Below are 25189 nucleotides of genomic sequence, written 5' to 3' on the forward strand. Positions count from 1 at the left end.
TTTTATTCTCATTTTCTGGAAGGGGTCACCATGATAGAAGAAATGAGCCATCTTTGGAAAAGGGAGAAATTTTTGCCATTTCAGGGAGATGTTCAGATAAAGAAATGGGCTCACCAGCAAATTCAAATCAGACCTCAGAATAGCTCTTGTGAATCCTTCTTCATCTTTTAGATTAACCACTATTTTCTGAGGAACTTCATAAAATTGATTTATGTTTATTGACTGATTTAAAAAAAACTACTTTCTATATTAGGTAATTAGCAGAAAAGTTTTTCAATATTTTAGTTGATAAACCAATAAACAGTCAACTGAAACTGGGAGCAGGATACAGCTAAGAATTTTGTAAAATCATCAGATTAACTTATACAAAATACTTCCTAGTAGCTACAAGACAGGAAATGTAAAAAAGAAATTGGAGAAATATGGAATACCAATCGGAAAGATCGCAGCACCGAAAGCCCCTCCACGTCTGCTAGACTCAGTTCCATTAAACTGAGGGAGACAATAAATCCATCAAAAATGTTCCAACCTTCTTGGAAATAATAGTAGGGATCCATGGCTATGAGCTTCAGGAACATTTCCGCTGTGAAAATTCCAGTGAAAACCTAAAGAGAGGGAAGGCAGGGGTAAGAAAAAGAAATAATAGAAAGAAAATGCCTCTGTCATTATCTTTGAATATGGCATGTCCAAGAAGCCACAAGCATCAGCCTTCACTAAATTCTGCCTCTGAGGACATCAATACCTGGATGTCCCCTGACAACTCCACACGATGCAGGAAAGTCTTATTTTCCTCTTGAATGAAGAGGAAATGTTCCCATCTTTGTTGCCAGAACTACCCAATTCATATTGCTCAAGAGGGCAGTTAAAAAATTATTCTAAGCAATCAGGAATATCACACAGGTGACTCCTAAAGAGTCAGCAGTCATTTGAATGTGTATGCCACATTTGCTGCTGCTGCTGCTGCTGCTGCTAAGTCGCTTGAGTCATGTCTGACTCTGTGCGACCCCACAGATGGCAGCCCACCAGGCTCCACCATCCCTGGGGTTCTCCAGGCAACAACACTGGGATATTGACCAAAAAAAAAAAAAAAAAAAAATCACTCACTTTGTTCTAATTATATTAGAAAAATACAGCATTATTCCTGATTTAACATTATGTGTCTTTTTGAATGCAGACATATACTGCAGAGCTTCTTATTTTAAATGGTGAAAGCAACAGAACATTGCTTAAAGCGTGCAAAATATTAGAGAAATAGTCTCACTGCCTTGCATACAATTATTTTAATGTACTCCTTTTTTTTCAAATGCTTAAAAATATTTTGTCAGAGTTTAAAACCACAGACTACATAATATCTTGGTTTTTCACTTATCTTGATTTATCATGACTCTTTTCACTTAACACATATTTTTCACTTATCATGACTCCATTCATATTGCAACACAGTCTTCCTACTTCCCACTTTCATTGCTTGTATAATATTCTATTGGGTAAATACATCCTCAAAGAATTTTCTCATTGTTGGAGACTCTGGTGCTTCCTTTTGATTTTTTCAATATAATAATCAAGGACGTAATCATTGTTCTAGATTTGGAGCTTATTGGGTACGAGAATGATTTGGTCTCTCTGTTACCTGACTCACTCCCACCTTTCTGCCTTTCAGAGCACCGTGTGTTTCCCCAATGCCTTCTGTATCCTGAGGGCCTTAGTAACATAACATGTAGGCAGAAAGCAAAATCCCATGAACACCAGTTTTGACAAGATCAATACTCTCATTCTAGGCTAACCATGTAATATCTGACTATTACTGAATATCCTGTTTTTAGAGGAGAGGACTTTATATGCATCAGATTTAAAATTCATAATAAGTTAATAATTGTAACCACTTGGTTAGCAAGTTTACATATGAAGGGGCTTGAGAAAAACTTCAGAGATATGGTCTGAGGTCAGAATTAAAAATAGTGAAAAATACTTAGATTATACTTGTTGTTTGGAAATACACTGAATTAATGTATAGCAAAAACAAAACAGAATGACTTGATGAAAATAAAACAAAATGGATAAGTGGTTTGGAAATTTTTGGTTTCCATATACATTTCTAAGCTTCCCCCATCCTGGGTTGGGAAGATCCACTAGAGAAGGGATAGGCTACCCACTCCAGTATTCTTGGGCTTCTCTTGTGGCTCAGCTGGTAAAGAATCCGCCTGCGATGCGGAAGACTTGGGTTCGATCCCTGGGTTGGGAAGATCCCCTGCAGGAGGGAAAGGCTACTCACTCCAGTATTTTGGCCTAGAGAATTCCATGGACTGTATAGTCCATGGGGTCACAAAGAGTCAGACATGACTGAGTGACTTTCACTTCTCAGGTGGCTCAGTGGTAAAGAACCTGCCCGCCAATGCAAGAAACGCAGGTTCAATCCCTGGGTTGGAAAAAATCCCTTGGAGAAGGAAATGGCAACCCATTCCAGTATTCTTGCCTGGAGAATCCCATGGACAGAGGAGCCTGGTGGGATACAGTCCATAGGGTTGCAAAGAGTTGCACACAGTTGAACGACTGAGCACACTCACATGCACTTTTTTAAACTGAAGATGCAGTATTCTAAAATTGAAAGAAAATACTCCCTGAAGAGATCTGGTTAACTTAAATCAAAAGTTCATAGTGCAAGCTAAGTGTGTACAGATGGAATATCACTGTTTATGAGGTCAGTCAAGTAGGGGTGGCTAATCAAATCAACTCTTGACACACATTTTGCCCTTAGCGTCAGCCCATCAAAGGTTTCTCTGCTTAGAAACATTAACCCACTTAACGCACACTAAGTAGAAACTGAATCTGTTGTCCCGTTGGTTCTGGTGAACACACAGAAAGTGCTCAGTAACAGCACAGGGTTACGAACCTCAGAAGAGCTATCCTGTGGGAATTCTGGTTCCTGAGAGAAGATGCAGTTCTGTGGTGCTGCCTTTTAATGGGAAGCTGGGCCTCCAGATGCCTGGTAGAAACACCTATGATAGGGACTTCCCTGGTGGTTCTGTGGCTAAGACTTTACACTCCCAATGCAGGGAGCTCTGGTACAATCCTTTAGTCAGGCAGTGAACTAGATTCTGTATGCCACAACTAAAAAAAGAAAAAAGATACCCTGCGTGCTGCAACTAAGATCTGACACAGCCAAATAAATAAATAAATATTAAAAAAAAAAAAAGAAATGCCTGTGACAGAGGCATGTTGCTTCATGCCTTCATGGGCTGCCCTTGTTTGGATAAATATAAATTTGTAGCTGGTGGCTGTATGAAGGAATTACTTTTTTGAAAAATGGAGAAGAGCAGATTCAAGGCTATCCCTTTGATGCCATCAACAACTGTATATAAATGTCACTCTTGTGAATGTCATCCAATATTCACCTCAGAATTTATGTTCTAGTGCAGCTGCTATAGGTATAGCTGGGGATCCCTGGGGTCCCTAAGACCCTTCCAAGGGGCATGGAGTCCTCTTTCCCTTTAAAAAGAGGTATACATAAGGGACTACAGGGACACAGAGGAGGAAGAAAAATGACAATATGAAAAGGATTCCTTTCGGCTGAAAACTTAGTTTAAGCTGTAGTTCAGAAACCATAACTTTCACGTGTATTTGGTGAAGGAGGAAAAAACAACTTCTTGTTTTTCCTTTTTTTCTCAGAATCTCAGAAATTAAACGTACGTGTCAGGTTACCCTTTTGCCCTTCCTTCCATATGCCTTCCCCTCAAAAGATTCGGTCCTAAAGCCCTGTCCACATGGAGGGGGGCTTGGTGTCAGGTGCTGGGGCCCAAGCAGGACATCTGTGCAGGAGAGCGGCTTAGTGTGGGCTGTCAGAGCCGATGCAAGCCAAGGAGAGTGTCCACTCTGGGGGGACAGTCCCGTGTCTGAGCAGGATAAGGAGAGTATTTGTGTTTCATAGCTACCTAGCACAGGGTATTGAAACCTAAGGGCGATGGGAGGGCATCCCCCATGGAGTGGGTGGGAGACCTGGCAGAGAGGGTGAGCGCTTAAGCAGGTGGACACGGGATCCCCAGGGGGAGGCTAGCCTGGTGAGGGGTGTCAGAGCCCGAGTGGGTTGAAGATGGCATCCAGCCATTCAGAGAGGTGGCCCAGTGAAGAGTGCGAGGCCAAGCAAGCTGAGGGGGATGTGGCCTGGAATCTAGAGCCAGCCACAGAGGTGTGTGTGTGTGTGTGTGTGAGTGTGAGTGTGAGTGCTGAGTGAGAAGAACTTCTGGGGAGGAAGGACAGCATGTATGTGTGTGTGTAATCGTGTGTGAGTGTCTGCAGCCAGCTACAGAGCTGGGCGAGGAGAACTGGGTGGAAGGACAGCCTGGGAGTGAGTGAGTGCGTGTGTGTGGGGGGGTGCGGTGGGGGGGTGGGAAGTGTCCCTGCAGACGGGCAGCACAGAGCGGACAGGCAGCGCCTGAGCAGGGCAAGGAATGGTGCCCCGGCGTGGGGTGTCCGAGCCCAAGCAGGATGTAGACAGCTTCTGGGTGTGGAAGCCTGGGCTGGGGTGAGGAGGAGTCCTTGCAGGGGAAGGCCCACTCTGAGGTGTCTGAGTTTAAGTGGGGCAGGGGAAATAAGGCTGTGTGGGGGCCGCCTGGCCAGGGAGGATGGGGCCTGAGAAGTGTGAGGAGGGGTCCAAGCAGAGGACACTTGGATGGCGATGCTGGAGGGCCTGGCACGGGGACTGAGGGTCTGACCAGGGGGAGGGGACCCCATGTTGCAAGAGCTAACAGTGGCTTTTTCTTAATGAAATAATATACTAAGGATAGTGGCAACCAGGCTTCTTTTTGTTGGAGAAGGGGTTATAAACACAGAAAGAAGAAAAATAGAATGAGTCCTGTATGCTAGGTTAGAGTAAGTGGTGAGCCCCGTACAGAGAGGGCCCAGCTGTGTGTATTGCTCCAACAGATGTTGACTTCTAAATGTCAATTTCCACTAAAACAATCAGAGCTGCTTGAGAAATGGCAGATTCCAGGCCTGAGACAGGAAAAAAATATATAAAGTTAGCCTGGAATATTTCTGAGAAAACAAGGAGGCAATGAGGACATGTTGAAAGGACATGAAAGCTACCTTGAAGGGACTCCCACTGCCAAATCAGGAATGGTTTAAACATCTACGTACAGGATAATAATAGATTAAAACCCATTGAATAAAACTGAAAACTGGGAGTCCATACAGATATAATAAAGGAATAAATCAAAAGTTTAATGAAAAGCAGGAAATTTAGATAGTCTCAAAGTGTCTTTCTCATGAACACTTACTAATTATAAACAGAAAAAGAGTAACTGTACATGGGAGAAGACGGGCAGAACCTCCTCAATCAAGTGACCAAGGGACCATGGGCAGAAATGAGACACCTGGAAATCATGTGCCACCTGGTAGACGCAATGAGAAAACAACAGCCTCACCTGGGCCACAGTCTTGCCAAATGCATGACCTGAGTCTAATCAGGAGGAGGCATCAGACAAAGCCAGATTGAGGGAATTCTACAAAATAACTGGACAGTCATCTTCACAGGTATCAAGGTCATAGAAGTTAGAGAAAGACTGAGGAGCTCTCTCAGGGTGAAGAAGGTTAAAGAGATATGATAACTAAACTCAAGAGTAACTCTGGAATGTTATTTTTTTTTGGTATAAAGACATTATTGGGCTTACCAGCAAAATTTGAATGGGCCTGAGAATTTGATGGTAATGTACATGGTGATTTCCTCATTTTGGCAGTTATATATCATGGTTCTGTAGGAGAATGTACTTGTTTATAAAAATGTACACTACAGGGACTTCCCCACTAGTCCAGTGGCTAAGACTCTGTGCTCCCAGTGCAGGGGGCCCAGGTTTGACCCCTGGTCAGGGAACTAGGCCCCACATGCCTCAACTGAAGAAAAAAAAAAAAAAGATCCCGTATGCTGCAACACAGACTGACGATCTTGGGTGCTGCAACTAAGACCTGGCCCAGCCAAATACACAACAGATAAATAAATAAAAATAAATAAATAATTAAAAAAAACCCCACACATTATAGTATTCAGGGATGGACAGGCTACATCAGCAACTTACTCTCAAAAGATAGCTTTTTACACTGCACCTGAAACTTTTCTGGAAGACTGAGACTGTTTAAAAAACTACCTTATAAACTCACTATTGTGTTCAAATGGTTACCAAAACAACAACAACAAAAAGGCAGGAAAAGAATGATTACATTTATCTACTAAACAATACAAAAGCTTCCGTGGCTTCAATTCCCTCTATAAACACAGGGGCTGGATGGAACTATCTTTATGCTTCCTCCTACTACGAACAGGCTGGAAGAGACAGGGATTGCTAATTTATAGAATACTGTTCTTATCTTCCCTCAAAAACATCCAACGACAAACACAACAGTGTACATCTGTGTACAAACACAACCCAATTCACTGTCCCAGCTGTGGAAAAAGCCTCTCTGTCCAACCACAAGAGAAGGTCTAGTCTATTTCATGAGCTAATTCATCCATCTTTTTGTTGTTGTTGTTCTCTTACTCTCAGGTGCAGTCAAAGGCTGTATCCACATCTCCAAGTCTTTGAAAATTCTCCTACTGAACTACACTTACACAGTTCCTAGGTATGAACAGTACTTTTCACTATTTCCAAAACTTCTGTACAGGTTCTTGTTTGATCCTCTCAAATACTGATGACATGGTATTACTCTCATTTTATAGATGCAAAACATTTCTGGACAGAAATCAATGGCTTATTCACAGCTAATATGTCCAAACTAGTAAAGTAATGCTCAAAATTCTCCAAGCCAGGCTTCAGCAATACATGAACTGTGAACTTCCAGATGTCCAAGCTGGTTTTAGAAAAGGCAGAGGAACCAGTGATCAAATTGCCAATATCTGCTGGATCATCGAAAAAGCAAGAGAGTTCCAGAAAAACATCTATTTCTGCTTTATTGACTATGCCAAAGCCATTGACTGTGTGGATCACAATAAACTGTGGAAAATTCTGAAAGAGATGGGAATACCAGACGACCTGACCTGTCTCTTGAGAAACTTGTATGCAGGTCAGGAAGCAACAGTTAGAACTGGACATGGGACAACAGACTGGTTCCAAATAGGAAAAGGAGTACGTCAAGGCTGTATATTGTCACCCTGCTTATTTAACTTATATACAGAGTACATCATGAGAAACGCTGGGCTGATGAAGCACAAGCTGGAATCAAGATTGCCAGGAGAAATATCAATAATCTCAGGTATGCAGATAATACCACTCTTATGGCAGAAAGTGAAGAAGAACTAAAGAGCCTCTTGATGAAAGTGAAAGTGGAGAGTGAAAAAGTTGGCGTAAAGCTCAACATTCAGAAAACTAAGATCATGGCATCTGGTCCCATCACTTCATGGGAAATAGATGGGGAAACAGTGGAAACAGTGGTTGACTTTATTTTTTTGGGCTCCAAAATCACTGCAGATGGTGATTGCAGCCATGAAATTAAAAGATGCTTACTCCTTGGAAGGAAAGTTATGACCAACCTAGACAGCATATTAAAAAGCAGAGACATTACTTTGTCAACAAAGGTCTGTCTAGTTAAGGCTATGGTTTTTCCAGTAGTCATGTATGGATGTGAGAGTTGGACTATAAAGAAAGCTGAGTGCCGAAGAATTGATGCTTTTGAACTGTGGTGTTGGAGAAGACTCTTGAGAGTCCCTTGGACTGCAAGGAGATCCAACCAACCAGTCCATCCTAAAGGAGATCAGTCCTGGGTGTTCATTGGAAGGACTGATGTTGAAGCTGAAACTCCAATACTCTGGCCACCTGATGCGAAGAGCTGACTCATTGGAAAAGACCCTGATGCTGGGAAAGATTGAGGGCAGGAGAAGAAGGGGACGATAGAGGATGAGATGGTTGGATGGCATCACCAACTCGATGGACATGAGTTGGGGTAAACTCTGGGAGTCGGTGATGGACAGGGAGGCCTCGTGTGCTGTGGTTCATGGGGTCGCAAAGAGTCGGACACAACTGAGTGACTGAACTGACTGAATATGTCCAAAACAGAGCTCCTGATTTTAAACTCCACCAAGTTCCTTGCTCAGTCATCCCCATTTTCTCCTCAGTTACCCAATGCCCCCAGTCTAGGTACCCTCCTGATATCTCTCCCTCCCTGAGTCCAGAGTATCCTGGACCATTCACTGCTCTCTGCCCCCACTGCTCCTTGTATATTACTTCTCCCTTGAAGACTCTGCCCCTGGAGTGCTTTCCCATTTTAGAGCTTGGACTGGTTGGCTTGGCTCCCTGAACATCAGCTGCTGACCTTCTTCTTTCTCCCTTTCCTTCATTGATGATTCTGAACAAAGCTGTCTGAATGCTCACGACTCTAATTTCGGTGTGACCCTAAATCTGTAGGTTTTAAAGAAGGAAAAAATGATGTTATTTGCTGGCCCAGTCTGAGGCAATTCTGTTGGTAGTATGTGAAAAGGCCTCTCAAAATCCCTTGAAAATCAAGGACTGATTCTGCCAAAAGCAAGTAAAAGTAAAGACTTTAGAAAAAAAAAACTGTAGAAAATATACCACCACTATCAACAACAAAGCTGATCAAGTAATATTTCTCATTACATAACCATTGGGCAATAACATAAAGAGTATATCTATATGATGTTGTTGATTGGCTCAAAAATGCTGCCTGATGGCCAAGCCCCGGAGGTCAGTCAATCATATAGCGAGCTGACCCTCAGGCACCTTTCAGAGCAGTTTAACAGATTTCCTGGATAGTCTATGGGGGTGTCCTGTTTCAAGACTGTTTCATGGAACTGCCCATCACAGTGGCGGGCTGGAAGTACATCACTGACTCAGACATGGAGGTCGGAAAGATTATAGCAGCATCTTGGATATGTACTAGGGAATACAATCAGCTATGACAACTAACCAGATAAGGGATCCCTTTTGCCATGTGTTTTCAGAATTAGAAGTCAAGATGATATCACTATTATAACACACTGATAGAGTATTAAGACTTAAGGCAGAAACTCTGTGTGTGTATGACAGAAAGAGAAAAACAATTACCAGGCAGTGATCATGCACAAATTACATGGTAACGACTAGAATGGTATGCCTATGGTGCAATTTCTAAGGAATAATGAGGCCAGATGACCTAGAGGATTCTTTCCAACTAATTTTTTACTATCAAAATTTAATCAACTCCTGATTTTTATACTAAAGATAATCCCCAAATCACAACTACTTGACTTCTGAATACACTGTACAATCTTTTTTAAAAAACTGCATACTTATCGTCTAAATAATATAAATTAAATTTATGACTTGAGCCAACATTAAAATAAATTTGGCACAGATCAACTAATGGTTAGAAACTGGATGATAGCTCAGAAGTTGGACTGGGTGGGGAGACCAGCATAGAATTTAAAATTTCCTGTAGATAGTCCCTATATGAATAATGAAGATCTGACAGTGTGGGAAAATTTATCATTACATGTAACACACTAAAAGACCTCCCCTATTTTGTGGTGGTTATTACTGAAGGTGAAAGGGGTAGTGATTTGCTGGAGTCACACAGAATTAAAGTGAGAAGCAGAAAGAGAAAGACATCCACAAGTTCTTGGCTGAGATTGCTGAAACCAACCCACTGCACCATGCCTCCCATTCTGTCACCAGGTTTGGTTGCCTGCCAAGAGCTCCTAAATGACGTCTTCAAAGTTCTGCAGAAAGAGAAAACAGCCAAGGGATCACAAGAGCTAGCAGAAGCGGCTGGGGCTGTGGCATATGTGGGAGCATTTGTCTTCCAATTAACTATTACTTTCTTTTTGACTAAACTCCAGCTCTCAGTATCAGAAAAAAAATATTACCCACAGGCAAAACCTGTTCAGATGGTGAAATCCGGAGGCTGTGCTCCATCTTACCAGATTTCCTACAGCCAAGACGTGTTCAAACTGTGGCGTCATAGGATGGTGCTCCATTGCCATAAACAGGGTGTTCAGGACGATGCAGATGGTGATGGCCAGGTCCACGAAAGGGTCCATAACAATCAAGTTCACAATCTCCTTCAGCTTTATCCAGTAGGGGTGACACTCCCAGATGAGGAAAGTGTTGGCAAACTTATACCAGCATGGCGGGCACTTCCTCTGAGACTCTTCCAGCTCTGTAGTGAGTCAAGAGCAAAGGGAGCCCCTCAGTCTTGGGAAGGAAATGAAAGGGTTAGGCTTGGCTGGTCTCACTGTTACTGACACGAGAAGGAAGGTGGCCAGGGAGTGCTGACTCTCCTGAGAGTTTCCCTCAGTTTTCCTTCTCTTGAAGGCAAAAAGGAGGCATGATCAGCGCCAGGTCACGTCCCTGTTAACAATGATCTAGTTATAAACAAAACTCAACACACCCTTTTGGGGAGCATGGCAGCCCTGGTTCAACTGCCTTTAACATGCACAAACTGTATGATCTCTGGCAAGGTAGTGCTGACTTCTCTACGCCTCTGTTGCCTCATCTGAAAGGGCACTGACTTTTAGGCTAAAGGACTAAAGGAGTCCTTACTTCTCCTCCATCACTTACACACTAAGCGGCTGACAACAGACAGCACAGGGCCTGGCATAAGGTAACTCCTCAAGAAACGGTGGATACACATTGTATCATTAAACTATTATCAGAGAAGCAGAACACTGAAGCCAGACATATGTGGGTGCAATCAGCTCAGATAATTGCTAACTGTGGGCCTTGAGTAAATTACTTCAATTTTCTGTGGGAATTAAATGAGCTAAAATACATATAAAGTACCTCAGAACACCTTAGTGTATAGCAAGTGCTATGGAAGTATTTGCTACTGTTATACATTTTCTTTACAGCAGAATCTGCATCGTCCATCAAGCCACCATGTGGACTCTCTCTTCTGCTCTTGACGATGCAGGAGTTCGCAGTGCCGTCAGGAGCAGAAACCATGTCCGTTCCTCTCTGCTCCTTCCCTCCTCTTTGTCATCTCTCCTCTCTCTCCTTCTCTTGCTCTTTCACCCATCCCCACTCTCACTCTTCCCTTCTCTATCTTCTTCCTCTTCCCTTCCCTTGACCTCTTTCTTTTTTCCTTTTTCTTACTCTCTTCTTTTGTCTTCTCCTCTCTGCCTCTTTAGTCTGTTACTCTTTTAAAAGCAGAACCCGTTTTTTCAAACAAGTTCTTGTTTGACCTCCAATACATAAAACAGACAAACCAGGAGCTGCTCTAGCTGAGGCAGGAAGAGGAGCTTGGAGTTCAGTGTAATCCAAGTCTTCCTTCCATGAGGTACTGCCTCAGGGTCCTAGAACTCTGATAAAACCAGACTGAGAGTCACTGGATGCAATGAGCTCAAAGGTAGTTTTACAAAGCGAGGATGGGAAAGGATGATCAAACACAGACAGCCATTCCGCTACAACAATCTAGGTGTGAGATCCCTTCAAATTAAACATAAAATATAATAGATAGCATCACTAAAGTTCAAGAACCTTGATCTGGAAGGATGTTCTTTAAGAGGTATAACTCTGAAAACTTAGCAGCATGACAATCCTTAGAGTCCAGGTCTTGGTTTTGTGGGGTTGGATACAACTGTGTCACCTACTGCCCTGGCCCTACTCAAATCCACTAATGAAATCATATCATTCGGGGAACAGAAAAAAATTTCCCAACATTTCACCAAGAACAAGATGGCTGCTTTGTATCAGTCTACTTCCCCCCCTTTCCAACCAGCTGGATGGTGCCCATGGTGATGGCTTTATTTTAGATGGGGTGCTTTGGTTGGGCTTCTGATTGGCTCCTTGGTTGCTAAGAAAATAGGTTGCCTTGGTTTTTCAGATTTAAGGGCCACAGTAAGCGCCACGTGGGAGTCTGCGTGGGAAAGGAAGTCTGTGAAGAAAATTTGCTTTGGCTTCTTCCTCACAGAACTCCCTCCCTTCCCAAGGTAAATTTAGTTTTCTCCCAAAAAAGAAAATTGAAAAGGTTCTCTTATTTCCATAAATTCTTATAGTACATATTTGGAAATTTGGTTCCGTTCCTTTTTTTAATCTCCTCCTTTCTCCAAATGTCTGCTGTCCACGGGCACGTGGAGGTTGAAGTGGTGACTGTTCACGTTTCTAACAGTTGATACAATTGTAATGTTTTACAATGAACTAGGCTCCAAGTCCTCCCCAGACAGCAAAGGGCTTCCTTACCCTATGGGGCACCAGAAAGGGATACTAGGCATCTCCTCCCCCCATTTACAGAGATGGGAAGATCCTCAGGATAATCTTTTCTGTTTCACAGAGACTAAGTAAAGCTGTGGAGCTCTAGGAGCTAGAAAAGATCGACTAGGCGAATAAGGGGGTTTACGAAGAGACTCACAACTCTGCAAACTGTTATTGGCCCCACATGCCTGGAACGGTGGAAGAATGTGGTCTGGGGAAATGTGTTAACCTATGGGGAGAGATGTCCAAAAGTTTGTGGAGCTTCTCTTAGTTTGTTCCTGAACATTTTCAGAGAGGTGACTGTAGTCTTCTCAATCTCGAGGGCACCGGGGACTGTTTGTAGAGAGAGGCCTCAGGATTCCTCCAAGATGGCAGCCTCAGCAGACCAGGCTGTTTCTGGAGGCAAGGGCCTCTCCCAGCTCACTTCACTGGGAATACATCTGGTGAACAAGAGTCGCCACCCTCACAGAGCTGACAGCCACAGTTGGAAAGGCAGATACCAGGTAAGCAATTGCACTGACACTTTTGAAACTGCTTAACCTGAGAATCAATAATGCTAAGCACCATCACTGCTTCCTCATTCTTACTTCAACTCTCTCCCGCAGCTCTACTGCTTTGAGAAGTAAGACTGTATCACTCTCCGTCAATATCCCATGCCTTGTTATCCCCCAAAGTTATGGCTCTGCTGACAGTGAATTCCACTGAGTTTACTGGATCCTGGTGAGCATGTTTGCAATAGGATAGGGGGGGAGATAGAGCAGGCAGGATTATCCCATTATTTACAGTATTCTGGAATTCTCCACTGTGGTTTCTAAATCATTAGATAAGAGGTCTGCTTCTTTGGACTAAAATGATGTCAGTTTCCTAACTGAAGGCCTGAAAAGAAGAAACAATTATTCATTCAATGCTGGCTTTCCTTGTTGCAGCAATCACGAAATACAGAGGGAGCGCTGGTTAAATAGGAATGGATCTTTCTTAATGTCCATTAATTCTTTCTCACATGGTTCAGCTCCAGCCAACCACTGTTCTTTGCTTACAGCAGCTCTGTCTCATCAGCTTTAGCAAAGAAAATCAAATACTAGCAGAGGGGATGGGAGGGAAAGGTGGCACAGGCCCTAAGGCCCCCAAAAGGACTCCTGCAGCCCCAGTGCTCCTCCCCAGTTTCAAGCACAACAAAATTCAGTTCAGTACACATCTTTTGAGCATCAGTTTTTGCCACACCCTGTGCTAGGCCCCTGAGGTAATCAATAAATCACTGTTGTACTGCATGGATAGTTATCCTGCTCTGATGTTTTTACCAGGAGTAAAATATGCCTGGTGGAGGTTGTTAGCTTTTCTTTCTCAACTGCCATAGATAGTCAGAGAAACCTTATCTTGCTCTCCAAATGAAGAATAAAATTAGCCAAGGTTCTTAAGCTATTAATAATATATCTTATCTTGGAATTCTTATGATTTGCAATTATTTACCTGTTATCTCAAAGTATAAAGTTTAAAGATGTTCTATCAGACAATGACCTCAACGAGAATTAAAGAAATCAGGAGCTGAAAGCAGTTAGTTCAGTGTTCCTTTTACTTGATACACTCTCAAGACCAGTCTGGATTTAGTCTAACTCCTTGCCTACGTGTGCAGATGTGAGCAGTCCAGTGGAGCTTGAGGTTCGTTTCTAGGGATTCTCCTTGCACCACAGATGCCTGCTCCTGTCCAACACACCCACCCACATACCCTCCCCCAAACATGCACAGACCAGAAGTGGTATTTCACTTAAATGACTAAAAAAAAAAAACTTGTTCCAGGAACACCAGAATAATTTGAGTCTCCTTATCTCAGGGGCTCTAAGTATTATGGGGTAGCCTGGGAGTGTGGACTCTGATGAACCGCAGTCAGGAACAGTGTGGGTCTATCAAGTGACAAATCAGCTAAATTAACATGAATCAAATGAAGAAGCAGCATTTGGAGTCAACCAGAATCCTGTGAGAAAAAAATCTAGTCACTGAATCTACCACCAAAGAAATCCCGAAGAGACTGGCATACAGACCATGATCGGACTGAAAGGGGACCTGTGCTGGGGGACTTCGGGGTAATGGGAAATGCTCAGTTGCCTCTCAGTAAGTCAGGCTGTGGTGTGGAGGAGCCCCTGATATGGAGCCAGGCTCTGACAGCCACACTGCTGCAGACACGCTATGGTTCAACAGTGGCCGCTCTTCCCCGGGGCACCGAGTGTCGACGTAAGAGGGGTTTTGGCTTACCTGTCCACATGCCCAGTGTATTTATGGATATGTGGGGGTGTTTAAAGAGAGGCAGAATTAGGTATAATTAAAATGCACAGTGCATTTGTCCTTAAGGGAAAACCAAAAGCTTTGTAAGTAGCTAAAAAGGAAAAGGGGAAGGTACGTCTGGTGGTCGGGGGCATGAGGGGGCTCTGTCATTTTATATCATGACAGTTCTTCAGTCTACGCTCCCCTCTGTCTCACATCATCTCACTTGTTCCTCACCTGTGATGATTACAGAGCCTTCCCAAAATCCTCTGGCTCATTCTTACGTTATTCCTTTGTACTTCTTACCTATCTGTGCACAGTGCTGGCAGCAGCTTTGAAGTCCTTACTGGATTCTCTGCACGCAGATTTGGGATGCTGGTTTCTATAACCAACAGACTCTATTCCTAAAGCTCAGAGACAGTTTTTGCAAGCAAAACTCAGACCAAGGGACTATATTCATATTACGCACACTACATATTTATATCCCAGCAGCTTGGACCAACATCACAGGGCACATACCTTCTACCAGTGTATTTGTAACAACGCTCAATATACTGTTGATCCTGTCCTTTCGTCCATAGGAAGCCAGTTGGTCCATAGAAACTAAGAGAGATCCAGGGCCTTTCTTCTTAATTTCCACCTCAGTTGTAGCCTGAAAAAACAAACAAACAGGAAGTTGGGTGAGTGAAGTCTTATAAATGTTAAGGCTATGCCTTACTGGACATAGTCCAGAGGAGCAAGAACATATGCTCTTCATTAGATCTTTTTATTCTAATCCTACAGTCCTATTCACTTCAAGAGGTAGAATGAAACAAATTGGCCATAGGTCATCCTTAGTTCCAGAGATGACAAGACCAAGTTGTTTAGGTGTGTATAAAATCTACAATGAACTCAAGAGCCTGGCTGGGACCCACATACTTCACCTGCTCAATCTAAGCCTGGAGTAGAAAGACCAGATTCCCTGGGGCAATGCCATCAGAAGTAGACCCTGAGGTTTTCCTGCCCTCATCTCTTACCCACAGCATTTGGGTAGAATTGGACCATATGGTAAAATAAGTCAAATTCACCTGTACTTGAAATTTCATGAAGGGCCAAGTCCCTGAGCACACTGAATATTACAGATGTTGTCTCCTCCACGTATAGGAACACCATCACTCTACCAGACTGTCACTTTCAAATGTCAAACCTGGGCCTCACTGAACATTAGCAAGTTGAAGGTCTATCCCAAATATCCTCCAAGCCACTATAAACAAGTATGGTAGGTTTTGCTATCTTAATGAAAGACATTGCCTCATATAGGTGTACCTTGCCTTTTTACATTTTTATTTTATGAGTTAACCTGCTATGTTCAGATTCCCAACCAAATAAAAAGGGCAGAAAATACCATCAGACTGCTAAAGTATTTTCCACACACTCCACCCTGGGCAATGCTGGTACAGCAGATTACAGCAAAGGGTTTCTTAATGTCTCTCGCTTGCGTTCTTTGTGCCAACCTGAATATACTACATCAGATTAGGCTTAATAGGGTGGCTTAAAACCCAACTTTCTAGTAACCATGTTGTCCACTGTAACATGTCATCCATATAAACCCAGGGGCTCCTTCCATGTGAAGGTAAGAGGGCAGAGACAGTCACCGTCCCTCACAGGACAGGGAAGACATGTGTTTGTATGAAGCTAGAGAAGTATTTGTCTAATCAGTGCCAGAGTGTTCTGAAAAGAAAACAAGTGTCTTTGGAGAGCTACATCAGAAAGTCTTTTTATTCTTATATATATTTAGATTTTAAGAACCATACTGAAGAAAGCTCCTGGCAGACTATACTTTATATTTATCCCATTGTAGTATTTTATCAGACAGTTTCAGATTCAGAGATTTGGTTCACCTTAGGGTTTTATTTGTTCTATTTTGTTTGTTTGGCAGAGCTACAGAAGAAATGGAAAAGAAAAAGAACTGGTCTCCTTGGGAATTCCTACATGTAACACTATTCAAACATCTGCATTTGTAAGAATGACTTAACTATTACCTCAGTTCATGATAATGTATATTTCTTTGAGAAATCACTTTTTGCTACAATTCCCAACCTGATATTCATGACACTTAATAAATGAGATTAAACTACCACATTTTAAGAGTGATAATCATCTAAAAATGAACACAGAAAGTCCCAATACAATGGACATTCTTATTTCTAACATCTATTGACTCTAGATTTTTACTGAACTGCCTTTGTGCAAATCTACAGTAGATAGATTTCATAATGCTGACCTCCAAGGTACTGTAATATCTAGTGGACTGGCTGGTTCATCAAAGGTGATGAAACTGCATTTAATATGGCTTTAGTACTAATGCAGCTTACTGTTTTCTGGGCACACTGGATATGAGAATATATAAATTCTTCAGACTTTAATAACACCAACTCTAAAAAACAAACAGTGAAAATGCTATCTAAAAAGACCTGGGTCAAATTATTAGGTTATCATTTGTTGATACCTATCCAAAAGAAAACAATTTTTAGCTTGGGTTAAAAATATCCACAAAAATTAAAGAAAAATTAATCTCTAAACTTAATATTAAGATGGGACAAGTATTATTTATATCTTTCTATGTAAAATAAAAGTAAACTACAGCAGGACTATGTGGAGACAACTTCGAAATATTAAAATTTGTCCCATAATCCATAATGTGTTATAGAACTATAATACATACTGTACATCACTTAAGTTTCAAAAAAGAAACAAATGAAAGAAGATGTCAAGAAACGAACACCTCAAAGCCCATATTTAAGAAACTTTAGAGGGTCAAAAGAGAAATTCTTTCATTATTTTTTTACAAAGGCAAGAGTATTTAGCATAGATCCAAATAAATGGCTCCACCAAAAATCTTGGTAACAATAAGATATCCAGAAAAATCCCCACATATTTGCAAATTAAACAACAGTCTTCTAAAGATCCATGAATCAAAGAGATGATCACAGGGAAACTAAAAAAATGTTTTAATTGATGATAATGAAAACATAATACATCAAGATTTATGGGATAAAGTTAATGAAACTGTTAAGAGAAAAATTTTCAGCTTTAAATATTTATATTAAAAAATAAAAAAGATATAAAATCAATGCTCTAAGTTTCCACCTTAAGAAACTAGTAAAAGAAGATCAAATTAAACCCTAGGTAAGTAGGGTTTCATCTTATTTACCTTTCATCTAGGTTAGTAGATGAAAGGAAATAACAGTAAGAATGGAAATCAATGAATTAATAAATGGACAAACAACAGACAATTAAAAAAAGGTCAAATATTGGTTCTTTAAAAAGATTAATAAAACTGATGATTCCCCTGGCAAGACTGATCAAGAAAAAAATAGAGAAACGCAAATTATAATCTTTAGGGATGAAAAAAGGGGATATTACTACAAATCCTATAGGAATTATTAAAATAAAAAGGATACATTATGAACAATTTTATGCTCTTTCATCTTAAATGAAATCCAAACACAACTTTTAAAAACTGACATAAGAAGAAATAGAAAATCTAAATAGCCCATATTAATTTACAAAATAATAATAAAAAATCTTATCACTAAGAGAACTCTAGACCCAGACAGGCCTCCACAAGTGAATTCCATCAAATGTTACGGATGGAAGAAATAATACCAATTTTACACAAATTCTTTCAGAAAACAAAGGTTAAGAGAATGCTTGTCAACTTGTTTTATAAAGCTCACATAATCCTGATATTAAATCTGACAAGAACATTACAAGAAAAGAGAATTAGAGACCAAAATCTCCCATAAACCAAAATGTGAAATTCTTAACAAATATGAATAAATAGAATCCAGCAATATATACAAAGGATACTATATAATGACCATCAGGGCTTATTCCAGGAAAGCAAAGTTAACTCAATACTAGGAAAAGTCAGTGTTATTCATCACATTAACAGAATAAAGGAGAAAAACCATATGATCATCTTACTGATGCAGAAAAAAGAACACTTAACAAAATTCAACACTTCTGCATAAAAATAAAATTTCTTAGCAAGCCATGAATAACAATGTAGCAGTTCCAATCTGACAAACAACATTTATGAAATTATAGCCAACATTACACTTCTCAGTAAAACATTAAATACTTTTCCTCTAATACTGGAAACAAGGAAGGATGTATGCTTTTATCAATTCTATTCAATTTTGTATCTAAAGTCTTAGCTAGTGCAATAAAGCAAGAAAAATAAATTAAAAGCATAAAGATTGCAGTTGCTTCTATTCACAGAAAATATTGTGCAGGTAGGAAAATCTATGGAATTTAACAAACAAACAAACCCAAAAACCAAACCCCTAAAACAAAAAACCCTCCAAGGCTAATAGAACCAATACACTAATTTATCAAGGTCATGAGATGTAAGGTCAATATGCAAAAATCAACTGTATCTCTATATTCTGGAAAGAAATAATTGAAAATACAAATTTTAATTATACCTTTTACAACAGTATCAATAGTAACTTGAAATTAATTAATTTGAGTTGAATTGAAGACCAAAATGTAAAAGTCAGCTTATAGAAGAAAAACATCTTCATGATATTGGGGATCAACAAAGATTTCTTGGATAGGATGCAAAAAAAAATCGTAGAATAAAACTGATACACTGCACTTCGTTAAAATTAAAAATTTACCTACCTAATAAAGGTCCTGCATCCCCAACATACAAAAAACTAAAAAAATCCACAAAAGATAAACAGTGCAGTTGAAAATGGGCAAAAGATCTGAATAAATAATTAACAAGAAAAGATAAATGTGAAGCCAATAAGCATATGAAGAGATAACCTCATCATTTTCATCAAAGAAATGTAAATTAAAATCATAATAAATAAATAAATAAAGTTTTAAAAAGGGACTTCCCTGGTGGTCCAGTGATTAAGAATCTGCCTGCTAATGCAGGGAACACGGGTTCGATCCCTGGTCCAGGAAGATCCCACATGCTGCAGAAAAGCTAAGCCTATGAGCTGCAACTACTGAGCCCATGTGACACAACTACTGAAGTCCACATGCCTAGAGACCATGCACTGCAACAAGAGAAGCCACCACTCGTCACAACTAAAGAAAGCCTGTGTGTAGCAACAAAGACCCAGCACAGTCAAAAATAAATAAATAATTTTAAAAATCATAATAACATTTTATATCCACTAAAATTCTAAAATCAACACTAATTATGGGCTAGGAATATGGAGCAACTGGAACTCTAACACATTGTTGGTGGGAGTACAAAAAATGGTATAACTATTTTGGAACACTTGTTTGGTAGTTTCTAATATAAATAAAGTTAAACATATATTTACCATATGACCCAGGAATTTCATTCTGAGGTATTTATTCAATATAGACAAAAACACTTATCTACAAAAAGAGCTGCATAAAAATGCTCTCAGCTAGTCATACTACCACAAACTGGAAGTAATCTGAATGTCCAACAACAGGAAAACGGATAAACAAATTGGGGTGTATTTATACAATAAAATACCACTCATCAACAACAAAGAATGAACTACTGATACACAAAACAACATGAATGTACATCCAAACATTCTGTTGAGTGAAACAAGGCAAATAAAAGCTACATATTGCATTCCCATAACAGGCCTGCAAAAATGCAAGAAAACTAACCTGTGATGATACAAATCAGAAATGGTGGTTTGGGGGAAGAGAGCTTGACTAGAAAGAGGTATGAGTGTACTTTTTGGGAGAGTTTTATGGTAAAGAGGAGTATCTGGAACAATTCTCAACTGATCAGAGAGTACCTCCTCCACCTCCCTTTTACCTACATCTTTGGTAATTCTTGGGTGCCAATTACCCAATGTGCTACAGAAATACTGATTATGTAGTGGAATTCCTTTGAGAAGGAAGATGGAATGCAGAGTGCATAAATTTGTATAAGATGTTATCTGTATTGCGGAAATAAACAAAGATCAACTAAATAAGAAAATCAAAGGCTATTTATTCTGAGTTTGATGTAGTGAGGGAGTCAAGTCACATCATGCATGTTTTGGCGGAAATTCAAAGGCAGGCAGAAGAGTAGCAAAGTCTTGAATAGGAGTAGGAAAAAACCAAAGGCTTTAGGTGTGCCTAATTCAAGGCTGCTGGTGGGAAGCTGCAGGCAAGCTAAGTAGCAGCAAGGCAGCCTACATGGTTGGCTAGGGGTCCCTATTTGGCTTTCTCTGGGCAGTCCTAAATTGGAAACAGGGACAAAAATTAGGGAAGTTGTCAGTCATTAATCTAGTAATCGAGCCCTGGCTGCTTTGGGCTGATTGTCACAGAAGTTACTGTTTAGCTCCCTGGACTGTCACCAGAGATAGCAATCTGGCTTTCTTAAAGTTTGGTTTATAGCAGGCTGGTTTCTTGGTTATTTATTGTAGTGTGTGTCGTGTATGCCTCTTTGAGACTTCGTGGACTATGGCCCTCCAACTCCTTTGTCAACGGAACTCTCCAGGTAAGAATACTCGAGTGGGTTGCCATTTCCTCCTCCAGGGGATCTTCCCGACCCAGGGATCCTACCGGTGTCTCCTGCATCCCTTGCATTGGCAGGCAGATTCTTAAGCACTGTGCCACCTGGGAAGCCCCTGTTTATTGTAGACAAATAGGTTAATTACTGTAGATAAATAGACCCTGGGCAAGGTGCAGATGAAAATTCTATTTTTATATATAGTCTGTTCACTGTCCATTTGTGTATGCATTTCTCAGTACTCAGCAGATCAGACTGATTAATGGAGAGACAGAGCAAACATATTCATCACTGTTAACTGCCTAAAATGACATAATCTAAAAAAGCCTATGAGGAACACTACTCTTTTAAGAGTGCTAAGCACCAGTCGGAAGCTAAGATGGTATCCAGAGAAAAATGCATCTCTACTACTAAGAAAATTTAATCCACTGAAATCAGGGTACATAGGATATACCAAGATGGGTGGGTACCTCCAGCAGTCCCTCCTCCCTAGGTGAGGTTATGAAAGCTGGGACTGAAAGTCCAGATACTTGGCCAGTGTTTCTGTTTTTTTTTTTTCCCAATTAGAAAAAATTGAGATAAAATGTATATAACATAAAACTCACCATTTGAACCATTATAAAGTATATGACTCAGTAGCTTTTAGTATATTTTACAATGCAGATGGGGTTCCCAGGTGGCGCTAGGGTAAAGAACCTGTCTGCCAATGCAGGAGACATAAGAGATATGGGTTCGATTCCTGGGTCGGGAAGGTTCCCTGGAGGAGGGCATAGCAACTCACTCCAGTATTACTGCCTGGAGAATTTCATGGATAGGGGAGCCTGATGGGCTACAGTTCATAAGGTCGCAAAGAGTCAAACACGACTGAGGAGACTCAGCACACACGGGTGGACTCACACGGCTGTTACTACTATTTAATACCAGGACATTTTCATTATATGAAAGAACAACACCTGTCAGCAGTCAATCCCAATCCAGCCTCTAGGAACCAACAATCTGCTTTCTGTCTGTATGGATCTGCCTTTTCCAGACATTTCACATAAATGGAATAATATGGTATGTGCCTAGCTCCTCTCACCTAGCATAATTTTTCAAGGTTTATTCATACTGTAGAGTGTATCAATTCATGTGGGCTGAATGAGATTCCATTATAGGGATTCCATTGTATCACATTTTGTTTGCCATTCATCATCTAGTAGGTACTTGAACTGTTTCTACTTTTTGGCTATTATGAACAAAGATTTTAAAGAATACTTATGTATAAATTTTTGTGTGAACACGTTTGAAATTTTCCTGGGTATACATCTAGGAGTAGAATTCCTGGGTCATATGGTAACTCTATGTTTACCTTTTGGAGGAGCTGCCAAACTGTCTTTCTAAGTATCTGCACCATTTTACTTCCCTAACAGTAATGTTGGCTGTTGTTTCTTGTGTCAGACTATGGCCAATTGAAGGGAAGAAAAGCTGGAGCAGACTTTTCCCCAGGTACAGCAGCTTCATCGTCACCTTCCATCTAGAACCTGCTTAGGATTCAGTGAGTATGTCTCTGCTATTGGTTCAGCTGCCCAATTCTCATCACCTGGGAGGAGCTGTGAAGGCGTCTTCCTCCAAGAGTGCTGAGACCCAGGGACTAGAGGAAAGATCACATACTCATTTTCTCCTGTGCCTGATTATTTTTAGGTCATTTTGGGGTGGGAGGCAGATGAAGGTGTGTATTTTTGTTTCATTTTGTTGGGGAGAGAGGAGAAAAACAAACAACTTTTAAAAGTCAGGAGCCTCTGCCTTTTAAAAATTCAGCCCCTAAGGAGTAATAGAGGAAGCAATTGAGAACCTTAATTACTTTAAACCCAGTACAAATTTGTTCCATTTCTCTTAACTCAAGTGCAAAGTTTATTAAGCATTTAGCCACGGACTTCCAACCTCCTAAATTGTAGCTGCCCTTCTCAAAGAGATATTCTACCATATCTGCCGATGTCAGGTTTTGACCACATTTCCACAGATCTACCCAAGGAATCTCAACTTGTTATTGATTCTAAACTGATTTCACATGGAAATACATAACTGGAAATTTATCAGCCAGTCACCTTTCTTGGGACTAAAATTTAGAGCATTTTAGAAGGAGCCTTAGAATTTAGTCATTTATCTCCAGTTCAAGCCTGCTAAAATTTTGTGGTATGTATTCTGCTTCAAAACAACTGTACAAAAATTTCCCCTTCTCAAAGGATTTTTAGAATCTTAGAAGAAATCTGACTCTCTCCAAGTCAAGCAATTCAGCAGAAATCCCACTGTCTACTTTTCCAGTTAAAAAGACCAAAAATGAACACAGGAAGGAATAGAAATTGGATTTCTGAATACCAAGAATGGGCCAAGTAATATGCTTCACATTTTATAAATGTTATTACATTTAATCTTCAAATAGCTGTCTAATAAAGGTCCTTTTATCTCACTTTTTTTTTACAGATAAGGATATGGGCTTAGAGATGCTAATTTTTCAGGATCATGAAGAACCCAGGCTTCAAAGTTAGCATAGCATAATGGCTAGTGGTTAACACCGTGTAGTTAGATTGTCTGGATTCAAATCTTAACTATACTGCTTACTGTGCAATCTTGGACAAGTGACTTTATTTCTCTAAGCCTTGGTTTCCTCCTCGTAAAATGCACACAGTAGTAGGATCTAACTCAGAGGGCAGGTGCTGTGAGCATGAAATGAGATAATACTTCTACATCTGCAACACGGCTTCTGAGTCACGTATATTTTGGATAGTCAGGAGCACCCGCTTCCTTTACAAGTGAAGAGCAATGACTCTCCAGCTCAGAGCCAAAGACATGGGAAAAGTCCTCTTATCCTCTGTTTCAGCAAAAAGCAAAAGCAAACATTCTCAAACTATCAAGAAATCATCACCACACAACCACAACTGAATAATGAATGAAGATGTGAAATAATTTTAATGAGATTCTAATGAGGTGATGTCTGGATGTCTTTTTTTCAGTAAGAATATTGTATTCCTTCATTTGAGCCTAAATAAAAACTACATATGTGGCATAGCTCAAGCACTCATGCTGTGTGAGACCAATCGTGGACTATCAATGGTTCCTATATATCAGTCCATAAAGCATGAGTACGTAACTGGAAGAACTCTGATGGTTCAGGTGAAGACAAGTTAATCTGTACCTGCTGCTGCTGCTGCTGCTGCTAAACTGCTTCAGTCGTGTCCGACTCTGTGCGACCCCATAGACGGCAGCCCACCAGGCTCCCCCGTCCCTGGGATTCTCCAGGCAAGGACACTGGAGTGGGTTGCCATTTCCTTTTCCAATGCATGAAAGGGAAAAGTGAAAGTGAAGTCGCTCAGTCATGTCCGACTCTGAGCAACCCCATAGACTGCAGCCTACCAGGCTCCTCCATCCATGGGATTTTCCAGGCAAGAGTACTGGAGTGGGTTGCCATTGCCTTCTCCGAATCCGTAGCTGCAGATGCATCCTAAATGTTTTGACAGTGAGAATCACTATCTTCTAGCTCAAAGGGTATAATAATTGCTCATTTGGCCCAGGCTGCATGTAACATCATGAATATATTAATTCCTTCTAAGATAAATGACTGTTTTCTTACTTTCAAAATAAGCAGTCAGGAAGGTCTCTTGGCATCAGAAAAACCTTGGTACCATTTCCACAAGTTACCAATCTCTGTTAATTGGATAAAACTACCTACCGAATGAGGAGGTTAAATAAGAACATATGTATAAACTGCTGAGCATAGTGTAGTCAGAACTCAATATATGGTAGCTATAAGGATTAGGCCCACTGTAGCAAATTAGAAAGAACAACAAAGTGTAAGAAATGAAAAAAAAAATTGCTAGTAATTTCCCCTCCCAACACTGTGAACTTGTAGTCAGTCATCCTGTTCCCTATGCAGTTTGTCTTTACATAGATGATATACCACACAAATTATATGTATTCTGTTTTTGTTTTGGTCTTTTTAGCTTATTCGTGTAACTTAGGTATTTTTCCACACTATTAACTACTAGGAGGTGCTTCCCTATGGCTTCCAACAAAACAGTTTTTCCTAGTTATAAAGCCCTTGAGAATACAGTCCTGCCTTCCTCATCTTCCTGCCACTTTGGGATCTGAGCTCCTGACCTTGGGAATGCTCACGTCTGTCAGTATCATCACTCAGGACCACTGCAAAGAAATCTCCTAAATGCTTACAGGGTGCTGAGCATGCAGGACCCCCCAAAATCCCAAAGGTAGCTTTCCATCGGCCACAGGGTAAGGCAGT

At 40.7% G+C, this 25189-nt stretch overlaps 1 protein-coding gene and 1 long non-coding RNA gene across 4 annotated transcripts in view; one reads left to right on the plus strand and one right to left on the minus strand.

Annotated features, from left to right (window-relative positions):
- Positions 1–25189, minus strand: part of SCN8A (sodium voltage-gated channel alpha subunit 8) — a 196648-nt gene that overhangs the window by 34457 nt on the left and 137002 nt on the right. For both annotated transcript variants that reach the window (XM_081592339.1, XM_081592340.1), the window contains 3 exons: positions 14946–15078; positions 9899–10137; positions 432–605 (listed from right to left, as the gene is read on the minus strand). In XM_081592339.1, the coding sequence (XP_081448465.1) occupies positions 432–605; positions 9899–10137; positions 14946–15078 (546 nt within the window). The remainder of the gene's footprint in view (positions 1–431; positions 606–9898; positions 10138–14945; positions 15079–25189) is intronic.
- Positions 11801–22450, plus strand: LOC145546205 (uncharacterized). Of its 2 annotated transcripts, XR_014082655.1 has the most exons (5): positions 11801–11908; positions 12463–12673; positions 12776–12890; positions 16345–16425; positions 22354–22450. It is a non-coding gene; the product is annotated as an uncharacterized LOC145546205 (long non-coding RNA). The 2 variants fall into 2 exon arrangements; XR_014082656.1 differs by lacking the exon at positions 22354–22450 and having other exon boundaries at positions 16345–16547.

The sequence above is a fragment of the Giraffa tippelskirchi genome, chromosome 4, assembly GCF_054371585.1.
Source record: "Giraffa tippelskirchi isolate mGirTip1 chromosome 4, T2T-mGirTip1v1.2.pri, whole genome shotgun sequence".
Taxonomy (NCBI): Eukaryota; Metazoa; Chordata; class Mammalia; order Artiodactyla; family Giraffidae; genus Giraffa; species Giraffa tippelskirchi.